Source organism: Oryctolagus cuniculus, chromosome 1 (genome assembly GCF_964237555.1).
Source record: "Oryctolagus cuniculus chromosome 1, mOryCun1.1, whole genome shotgun sequence".
Lineage (NCBI taxonomy): Eukaryota > Metazoa > Chordata > Mammalia > Lagomorpha > Leporidae > Oryctolagus > Oryctolagus cuniculus.
This window is the reverse complement of record NC_091432.1, coordinates 15,306,891-15,318,084: the sequence shown is the minus strand read 5'-3', so window position 1 is coordinate 15,318,084 and position 11,194 is coordinate 15,306,891. Positions and strand designations below refer to the sequence as shown.

Here is an 11,194-nt window from a genome sequence, read left to right as displayed (position 1 = left end):
CTCTCTCTCTCCCTCTCCCTCTCCCTCTCTCCCTCCATCCCTCCCGCTCTCTCTCTCTCTCCATTTTTCTCTCTCCTTCTTTCTCCCTCTTTCTCTCTCTGTCCCTGTGTAAATCTGACTTTCAAATAAATAAATGATTCTTTTGAGAAAAGAACACTAAATTCTAGGTGATCATTTCAAAGCATTTACAAGGGACACTTGCATACAGAGGGGACGGAAGTACATCTTTGTAAAGCACTACAGGACATCAAACATTGCACTTAGGTATTCCCATCACACGGAGCTTGGATTATGGAGTTTATTTGAGTCCTTACAGAATACGACTAAAGCAAAAGAGCTAGTTTATATGTGTTTCAGTTTTTTTGTTTTGTTATCGCCTTGTAATGCCTATGCACATGGGACTAGTTGCATGAAAGAAATATACAACAAGCCTGGCCACATGGTCATCAAGATGTCGTGTTCCCAGACCTGCATTGTGTCACAGTAGGTTAATCCACCACTTGTGGCCCCGGCATCCCATGTGGGCGCTGAATTCTAGTCCTGGCTGCTCCTCTGACAGTCCAGCTCTCTGCTTTGGCCCAATAAGGCAATGGAGGGTGGCCCAAGTGCTTGGGCCCCTGCACCCACATATGAGACCAGTAAGAAGCACCTGGCTCCTGGCTTCAGATTGGTACAGTTCTGACCATTGCAGCCATTTTGGAGTGAACCAATATAACGAAGACCTTTCTCTCTGTCTCTCCCTCTCACTGTCTGTAACTCTGACTCTCAAATACATTAAAAAAAAATCTAAAAAAAAAAAAAAAATAGAAAAAAAAGATACTGTGTTCCTCACCCAGGACAAAGGAAAAATCAAAAGGAACTGAGGGGCCTTATGAAGGTTTTTGTTATGTTTGTTATTAGTGTTAATTTGTTTATTTCACTTTGTTTGATGCCATTGTCCCCTTATGGTAATACACTGGTGTGTGACCTGATGGAGAGACCTGACCTAAACATTCTGTTAGCATGAAATGCCATCCTAAAGACCCATATTTCTTTCTTTTTTTTTTTTGGACAGGCAGAGTGGATAGTGAGAGAGAGAGAGAGACAGAGAGAAAGGTCTTCCTTTTGCCGTTGGTTCACCCTCCAATGGCCACCGCAGCCAGTGCACTGTGGCCAGCGCACCGCACTGATCGGAAGGCAGGAGCCAGGTACTTATCCTGGTCTCCCATGGGTGCAGGTCCCAAGCACTTGGGCCATCCTCCACTGCACTCCCTGGCCACAGCAGAGAGCTGGCCTGGAAGAGGGGCAATCAAGACAGAATCCGGCACCCCGACCGGGACTAGAACCCGGTGTCCCGGCGCCACAAGGCAGAGGATTAGCCTAGTGAGCCACGGCACCAGCCAAGACCCATATTTCTCCATAAACTTAGAAATGGTTTTGTTGTGCAGTTTTCTATAACCAAAACAACTATTAAACACTTTGCTTAATACTACATAGATGTAGTGAGACAAAGGTTTACGAAGATATTATCTATATACTGAATTAGTTTTATGATGGAATTGAAAGAAAGCATCTTACCAAAAATAAATATCCGTAAAATCGAGCAAACCTCTAATGTCACTGCATGCAAAAATTCCTCACCCAGAGAAAATTATGACCAAGTTTCAAAGTTAAAATAACACCAAATTCTCTTAAAACAGCTAGCAGATTAAAATTTATGAGAGATCCTTCATGCAAAGAGACAAAAAAACTGTATTGTAGAGTATCAAATAACCCTATACTATAGTTTAAAATAACATACTTCAAATAATAATAATAATTAGAGTCATTGGCTCAATATTTTATTGTTGAAACAGTGAGTTGCTAACTTTACTTGAAATACAAGAAATAATACAAACATATCTACTACCAAATGCTTTGGACAATGCAATAACAGCATTCCTCACAGGAGACCTCCTTCATGATTGTGGATATATGCTTTGTGTTGCTTTCCTAAAGGCCTCTTTGACGTCTTTGTTTCTTACACTGTAGATGAGAGGGTTGACCAGAGGGTTGACCACCGTATAGAACAGGGCAGCCACTTTGTCTTTCTCCAAAGAGTAGGTGGAGCTAGGTCTGGAATACATGAAGAGCAAAGACCCATAAAAGAACATGACTGAGATGATGTGAGAAGCACAAGTGGAGAAGGCCTTCCGCCTTCCTGAGGCCGAACGGATCCTCAGGATAGCCAGCAGGATGTTGAAATAGGAAATCAGGATGACAAGAATGCTGGAGAGAACTGTGAAGCCAACCACACCAAGCAGAACTTTTTCATAGACCCTGGTGTCTGTACAGGACATTTTTACCAATGGTGGTGCATCACAGAAAAAGTGTTCAATGATGTTTTTACCACAGAAACGCAGGCGGAATGTGTTGGCAGTATGGGCTATGGCATTCAACAGTCCCCCTACATAGGAGCCAACAACAAGCCCAGTGCACAGCGAAGTGGACATGATACTTGAATAAAGCAGTGGGTTACAAATTGCCATATGACGGTCATATGCCATAGCTGCTAGGAGATAGCACTCAGTGTAGGCAACGACACAGGAAAAGAATAGCTGAGCCCCACATCCAGCCAAGGAGATGCGTTTGTCTTCTGAGACACAGGTGGCCAGTATTTTGGGGGTGTACACAGAGGTGTACCAGAAATCCAAAAAGGACAGGTTGCCAATGAAAAAGTACATAGGTGTATGCAGACGGGAATCAATCCAAATTAGAATAACAAGGGTTGTGTTGCCTGACAAAGTTAATAAATACAACATCAGAAATATTCCAAATAGAATCAGCTGCCAGCGGGGGTCTCCTGAGAAGCCCACCAGGATGAATTCAGTCAGGAAGGTGCGATTTTCCATTTCTATGTTCCCAGAGGAGAAAACCTGATCACCATTAGAGGGGGAAAAAAATCTATTTTCTATTGAAGTAAGTTAATATGCATATTGATTAAATCAACATTGGCTAAGAAGTTTTGGGCTTCTGTGCACTTTACTAAATTACTGAACTTCAATCTACAACTTACAAAGACCGTTGGACTAGATATTATTTTTAAATTAGAAATTTCACTCATGAACTTTAAAGCAGGGCAAGTCCCTTTCTCTCATAAGACAAATGGGTAAAATGAAAATCCAGGTCAACACAGTGGATTAAGCCTCTGCCTGCAGTGCTGGCATCCCATATAGGTGCTAGTTTTAGTCTTAACTGCTCCACTTCTGAATAAGCTCCTTACTAATATACCTGGGAAACCAGCATAAGATGGCCCAAGTACTCGGACCCTGCACTCACATGGAAGACCTGGAAGAAGCTCTCGGGCTCCTGGCTTCAGTCTTGCCCAAACCTGGCAATTGCAGATACTTGGGGGAATGAACCACTGATGGAAGACCTCTCCCTCCCTCTTTTCTCCATCTGTCTCTTTAACTATTTCAGATAAATAAAATACACTTTCAAAAACATAAAATTATAAAATTAATAAGAAAACTAATAGTCTCCTGACAGAGTATCTTATTAAGTAAAAAAGATACACATGAAAACACCAAGGCCAGTGTTTGATACACAGTGGACACTCAAAAATCTCAGTATCCTCTGTATGTCATTGAGAGTTCTTATGTCAGACATTGTATATCCATATCATGTACTACTCCTGCTTTTAATACAAATAGGTAATATATGTGTATACATATACTGTACTGAGCATGCACTAGTTATTTTTCCAAGCCCTATAATTAACCTGCTTTTTACCCATCACAACTTTATATTGTAGATGCTATTTTTTTCCTATGTTATATTTGATAACATTGAAGCACAGAGGGTTCGTGGACAAAGACAAAGAAGCCATCAACAGCAGAACTTATATCTGAACCCAGAATCTTCTGAATCGAGGATGTATCACTCATCTGTCATCATTTACCTCCCTCATATGTAAAAGATCTTTTTCTTGTATTCTCCTAATTAAGGCAATTCCATAGCCCTCATACACCTGAAAAGCTCTTCTAACCACCAAAAGTAAATTTTAGTACCCTGAAGAAGTTAACTAGTCAACAGATCACGAGAATTCTCAGAAGACAGAAACGATTTTATCCTTTTAACCAACAAAAATAGAAACAATTCCCATTATAAAAAAATGAACATGATCACATATGCTTATTTAAAGGAGGAAAGAACAGATAGAAGGAGGCAGGCTTGAGGAAAACATGGTTATCATCTTAAAATTGTATCTATGAAATACATTCTCTCTATGTTAAAAAATTATTTAGAAAAAAATAAAATTCACTCTGGCTCTGGTTCATTAAATTAACTGGAAACTCTGAAATCCTTATTCTATCGACACCTGTTGAGACCAGTCTTCCAACAGAATAAGGAGACCTTAAAAATTCCAGGTAGAAATACTAGGGATTTATAAATCAGATCTTATCCCAATAGATAAAATTCAAAGACCATCAGTTTCAATCACTTCTCTATATAAGGAATTTCTGTTTATAGAATAATTTATCCTCCAGATGTTGCTGAAGAACATTTCCAAATACAATATCACCAAGGTTTTCTCGCTTTCTAATACAAGAATCTATAATTAGGAATTCTAACATTGTGGAAGAAAATTAAATGTGGCCAAGTTTCTGCAAAAAACAGTTTAATCCAGAACAGTGGTGGCATTCATAATCTTGCTAAAATCCAGAGGTTTAAAAATTTTATCTCCTACTTCCATATAATTTTACAAAAGAGTTACAGTCTAAGAATTGCAAAGCATTGGCTTGGGATTGAGGGGCCCTTTAATTAATGCATGTCCCTGAAATTTATTACCTTTGTGAATGAGGGAAGGAATCTCTCCTATCAGGAACACTGTTCTTTCCCCAGCACCATCCTTCCACAATTCCAGTTTGTTAACATCTCTTATAGAAACCAGCATGAAACAGTAGATTATCTCACCTGTTGAAAAACAGTTTGGCAGAGCAGATTAACAATCCTCGTGTACACAAGTGTCTCTGGAGGGGGCGTTGTCACCTTCTTGGATGAAGTGAGAGTTGGAAAGTGCCCAAAACAACTGTGTTCATCTCACCTCAAGCTTTACATTCTCATTGTTTCTCTACAGCATCATCCTGTGGGGTCCTGAGCATTCTCAAATCACTGCATTCATCAGTGTCTTTATCTGTAAGTGATTTCTGGCTCTTGGACATTTGGATCCTTGAACCACTTTGAAAACATGATAATGCAATGCTGATTCTCCCCAAATAGTTATATGCACTTAAGTGTAAAAGCAAAAAGTTTTAGAGGACTCAACGTTTCCCAGAAACTTATCCATAGTTTGCCTAGATATAATTATCAGGTTTAAATTTCTACCACCAGGGGATGCCTAAACTTCTGTCCAGTTAACATTCTCTAATAAGAGATTAGTAATTGCTAAATCAAACTTAGCATGCTTCAAACTGAATTCCTAATCTTCACTTCCAAAAATTCATCTATCCATGCACTCTATTCAGTCTCAAAATGACATGCTTGCAGTTTCTGAAACTAAAACTTTGTAATCAACCTAATCTCTTTTCCTCCTACCTACATTTCAGTCTTTCAGGAAACCCTAATGTCCTTTCTTTCAACATTTGTCCAACTGACCACTTCCCTCACCTGCACTAACATCACCCAGAACCAAACCACAATCACCTTCTGCCCAGAGTAATGCAATAGCCTTTTAACAGGTCCAGTCCTTTGCTTACTGCAGTGCATTATCAACACAGCTGGTAGTATACAACAACACATAAATAAAGCAATGTCATTTCTATATTTAAAGACCTGAGTATGTGCTTAATTTATTCTAAGGAAATGCTGCAGTGGCTTAAAGGTTGTCCAGGGTCCAGCCCTACCTTGAAAACAGAACTTCATCTCCTCTCTTACCAGGCCCATCCTAAAATGATCATTATCACTCTACTCACATTCTCTTTTAGTATTCCCTGTTTATTGTCATTTCTAACTCTTTTGACCACACTTCTTGCCTATTTGTCCTCACTAGAATGCAGTATGCACACTGAAAAATATTTCCCTAATACTTTATTCACATACCCCAACAGGAAGAACAGTCCAGCTCACTTAATATTTCTCAATAAATAAATTATGGATTACATAATTGGCTACTTAGCTGCTTTCCCCCAAAGTACGGTCTACACCTAATCAAGCTCAAAATTCTCAAAATATTCAGAACAAAATTTAACCTCATTTGGGATTTCCTGGCACACTGTACTACATCATGATAAGGACACTTTCCCCTCTATAACTCTGGTCCCTGTTCCCTGTAAGTAGAAAAATTCTATGGGACAAAAACCTCTCTCTGGCACCTGAAAATGAGTGCCAGTAAGTGGAAAATACCAGACAAAGGTAGTCTGGACAATCACAATGCAAATCATTTCTTTTGTCCTCTTGATTTTTCTTCCACTGTGTAAGTGAATATATGGTGATGAAGCTTAAATATCAGATTGGTTTTCAAGTTCGAGATAGACCCAAATACATCACTGGCTGGAATCTGATTTAGAAAGGATTCTGTGTGTGTGTGTGTGTGTGTGGGTTTGCACACCTGCCTGCATGTGTGTTGGGCATAGGAGCAATCCTTTGAGAGCCACGCCAGACTCTGCAGCCCCCTTCTAAATGCAGCTGAGGCCACAGAGAGTCTCCATTTCTTACCTGCCTCTGACTCTGCGTGCTCACCTTCAGTCAGAATGCTCAGTTCTAAGAAATGAAACCCTTCTCCCTCCCGATGCTCAGGTGTACACTCACTGGACCCGTTATATGTATTTCCACAACAGCCCTTAGAGGCTTTTTCCACAAAGCACCCCAGGAATAAGTACATCCGTCTCCAAAGACACAATTAGAATTCACTTGGAATCCTAGAATGATAATTGGGATATGATCAATATGAGTGCAGTTTTATTGAAAGTTCACTCTCTTAATTGCTCCAAGTCACAATGTTAAGTATTCAAAGTATCTAATAACAGTTTCTCCCACAATGCAAGTATTGAAAATATTTGATAATAGAATTTCTCCATATCATGTTAGACTATTCTGGAACATTTCATGCACTCCATGTTTATTCTCGTTACATGCTCTTCTTTCTATTCATACCACCTGTACCCGGTGGTACAGGATGATTTGAGTCCCCAATGATTTTTTTTTTTTTTGACAGGCAGAGTGGACAGTGAGAGAGAGAGACAGAGAGAAAGGTCTTCCTTTGCCATTGGTTCACCCTCCAATGGCCGCCGCGGTCGGCGCGCTGCGGCCGGGGCACCGCGCTGATCCGATGGCAGGAGCCAGGAACCAGGTGCTTTTCCTGGTCTCCCATGGGGTGCAGGGCCCAAGCACCTGGGCCATCCTCCACTGCACTCCCTGGCCACAGCAGAGAGCTGGCCTGGAAGAGGGGCAACCGGGACAGAATCCGGCGCCCCAACCGGGACTAGAACCCGTGTGCCGGCGCCGCTAGGCGGAGGATTAGCCTAGTGAGCTGCGGCGCCGGCCGAGTCACCAATGATTTCTATGTCGAACCCTTGATTCCTGAGGATGTGAAAGAATCTGGAAATGAGATGTTTAAAAAGATTATTAAATTAAATTGGGGCATTTATGGTGAGCCACAATTCAATATGGCTACTGTTCCTTATAAAAAGGAAATGTGGACCTACAAAGATATATTAGAATGTGAGCACACACAGAACAGAGCATGGAGGAGCACAGTAAGGAGGTGGCCATTCACAAGCCAAGAAAAATAACCTCAAAAGAACCAATTTTCCAAACATTGAATTTGAACATCAAAACTCCAGAACTGTAAGAAAGTAAAATAAATTTTTGATTTTTAAGTCCATCAGATAATGCTTTTTTGATATGAAAACATTAAATAAACTAAAAACTTGATATTTAGGATTAAGAGCTTTTGATGTTAGAACAGCTTCGTGTTTTGAATCTAAAAAAAAATTTTAAATTAGGAATGTAATACATCACAATAACATGTTTTCTAATTAATTTGTACAATAAATAGGAGAAAGACACAAACATGCATAGAACCTTAATCGTCCTCGGTCACTGCTTCACCCCATGGAGATTTATATTCTGAATCTTCCCTTGCTTGTACAGTCTTTGAAATATATCTCTCTGTTTCTGTTTATCTTTTCATTTCTCATCTCTTTGCTAATTACATCTGCTTCTCTAAAAATACCATACAGCCCCCAAATTTTGCCAATGTTTTTTAATTTTTGCAAAAAAAACTTCTAAGTACAAGTGACTCTAAGTAGTGATGTTTATTATCTACTTTCTCTATTTGCAGAGAAATCATTTATATTTTCATGCTGTTGAGTCAGGAAATGAGAATCAGAAAGATAAATAAATAAATTTATTTCTAAGGGCATTTTACACATTTTACACATTTTAGTCTGACTTGTGAACTCTCTCTCCTAACAAGTGAGGTAAGTACTTTTGGAGTTGTAAGTCCTGTGCTTAAAACCCTGTCTTCTCACATGTAATTCATGGGATTTGAAATCATTTAATGCATACATAGCCAGCTATATTTTATAATTTATAAAATATTACAGTATAAACTATTAAATACCAAGTTAAATTTGTTTTAAAATTCTTTTATTATTTTTAACTTTTATTTAATGAATATAAATTTCCAAAGTACAGCTTATGGATTACAATGGCTGCCCCCCATAACGTCCTTCCCACCCACAACCCTCCCCTTTCCCACTCCCTCTCCCCTTCCATTCACATCAAGATTCATTTTCGTTTTTCTTTATTTACAGAAGATCAGTTTAGCATACATTAAGTAAAGATTTCAAAAGTTTGCTCCCACACAGAAACACAAAGTGAAAAATACTGTTTGAGTACTAGTTATAGCATTAAATCTCAATGTACAGCACACTAAGGACAGAGATCCTACATGAGGAGTAAGTGCACAGTGACTACTGTTGTTGACTTAACCAATTGACACTCTTTTTATGGCATCAGTAATCACCCTAGGCTCTTGTCATTAGCTGCCAAGGCTATGGAAGCCCCCTGAGTTCACCAACTCTGATTGTATTTAGACAAGGCCTTGGTCAAAGTGGAAGTTCTCTCCTCCCTTCAGAGAAAGGTACCTCCTCCTTTGATGACCCATTCTTTCCACTGGGATCTCACTCGCAGAGATCTTTCATTTAGGTTTTTTTTTTTTTTTTTTTCCCCAGAGTGTCTTGGCTTTCCATGCCTGAAATACTCTCATGGGCTTTTCAGCTGGATCCACATGCCTTAAGGGCTGATTCTGAGGCCAGAGTGCTGTTTAGGACATCTGCCATTCTATGGGTTTGCTGTGTATCTCACTTCCCATGTTGGATCATTCTCTCCCTTTTTTATTCTATCAGCTAGTATTTACAGACACTAGTCTTGTTTATGTGATCCCTTTGGTTCTTAGTCCTATCATTATGATCAATTGTGAACAGAAATTGATCACTGGGACTAGTGAGATGGCATTGGTACATGCCACCTTGATGGGATTGAATTGGAATCCCCTGGTATGTTTCTAACTCTACCGTTTGAGGTAAGTCAGCTTGAGCATGTCCCGAATTGCACATCTCTTCCCTCTCTTATTCCCACTCTTATATTTAACAGTGATCACTTTTCAGTTAAGTTTCAGCATTTAAGAAGAATTGTGTATTGATTACAGTATTCAACCAAAGTATGAAGTAGAACAAACAAAAAAATACTAAGAGGGATAACATATTAAGTTGTTCATCAACAGTCATGGCGAGAGCTGATCAAGTCACCATTTCTCATAGTGTTCATTTCACTTTAACAGGTTTCCTTTTTGATGCTCAGTTAGTTGTCACCTATCAGGGAGAACATATGATATTTGTCCCTTTGCGATTGGCTTATTTCACTCAGCATATGTTTTCCAAATTCCTAACAGAGATCACTTTTCAGTTAAAATTTAAACAGCTAAGAATAATTGTGCGTTAATTACAGAGTTCAACCAATGGTACTAGAACAAAAAAATACTAAAATGGATAAAGTATTACATTGTACATCAACAGTCAGGACAAGAGCTGATCAAGTCACCATTTCTCATAGTGTCCATTTCACTTCAACAAGTTTCCCCTTTGGTGCTCAGTTAGTTATCGCCGATCAGGGAGAACATATGATATTTGTCCCTTTGGGACTGGCTTAATTCACTCAGCATGATGTTTTCCAGATTCTTCCATCTTGTTGCAAATGACCGGGCTTCGTTGTTTTTGACTGCTGTATAGTATTCGATAGAGTACATGTCCCATAACTTCTTTATCCAGTCTACTGTTGATGGGCATTTGGGTTGATTCCAGGTCTTAGCTATTGTGAATTGAGCTGCAATAAACATTAATGTGCAGACAGCTTTTTTGTTTTCCAATATAATTTCCTTTGGGTAAATTCCAAGGAGTGGGATGGCTGGGTTGAATGGCAGGGTTATATTCAGGTTTTTGAGGAATCTCCAGACTGACTTCCATAGTGGCTTAAACAATTTGCATTCCCACCAACAGTGGGTTAGTGTCCCTTTTTCCCCACATCCTCTCCAGCATCTATTGTTGGTAGATTTCTGAATGAGAGCCATTCTAACTGGGGTGAGGTGAAACCTCATTGTGGTTTTGATTTGCATTTCCTTGATTGCTAGTGATCTTGCACATTTTTTCATGTGTCTGTTGGCCATTTGGATTTCCTCTTTTGAAAAATGTCTATTCAGGTCCTTGGCCCATCTCTTAAGTGGGTTGTTTGTTTTGATGTTGTGGAGTTTCTTGATTTCTTTGTAGATTCTGGTTATCAACCCTTTATCAGTTGCATAGTTTGCAAATATATTTTCCCATTCTGTTGGTTGCCACTCCACTTTCCTGACTGTTTCTTTTGCAGTACAGAACCTTCTCAATTTGATGCAATCCCGTGTGTTAATTTTGGCTTTGACTGCCTGTGCTTCTGGGGTGTTTTCCAAGAAGTCTTTGCCAGTACCTATATTTTGCAGAGTTTCTCCAATGCTCTCTAATAATTTGATAGTGTCAGGTCGTAGATTTAAGTCTTTAATCCATGTTGAGTGAATTTTTGTGTAAGGTGTAAGGTAGGGGTCTGGCTTCATAATTCTGTATGTGGAAATCCAATTTCCCCAGCACCATTTATTGAGGACTGTCCTTACTCCAGGGATTGGTTTTGGATCCTTGATCAAATA

General features: G+C 39.4%; 1 protein-coding gene across 1 annotated transcript; it reads right to left on the bottom strand.

Moving 5' to 3' along the window:
• Nucleotides 1-1,937: 1,937 nt before the first annotated feature.
• LOC100354664 (olfactory receptor 9G4) lies at nt 1,938-2,906 on the bottom strand. Its single transcript, XM_008271235.3, has one exon. The coding sequence runs from the start codon at nt 2,868-2,870 to the stop codon at nt 1,938-1,940; it is 933 nt and encodes a 310-aa protein (XP_008269457.3). The 5' UTR covers nt 2,871-2,906.
• Between the last annotated feature and the right edge of the window lie 8,288 nt (nt 2,907-11,194).

Bases quoted from the DNA above. Each gene is read 5' to 3' on its own strand.
- LOC100354664 (XM_008271235.3), bottom strand. From the start codon at position 2,870: ATGGAAAATCGCACCTTCCTGACTGAATTCATCCTGGTGGGCTTCTCA.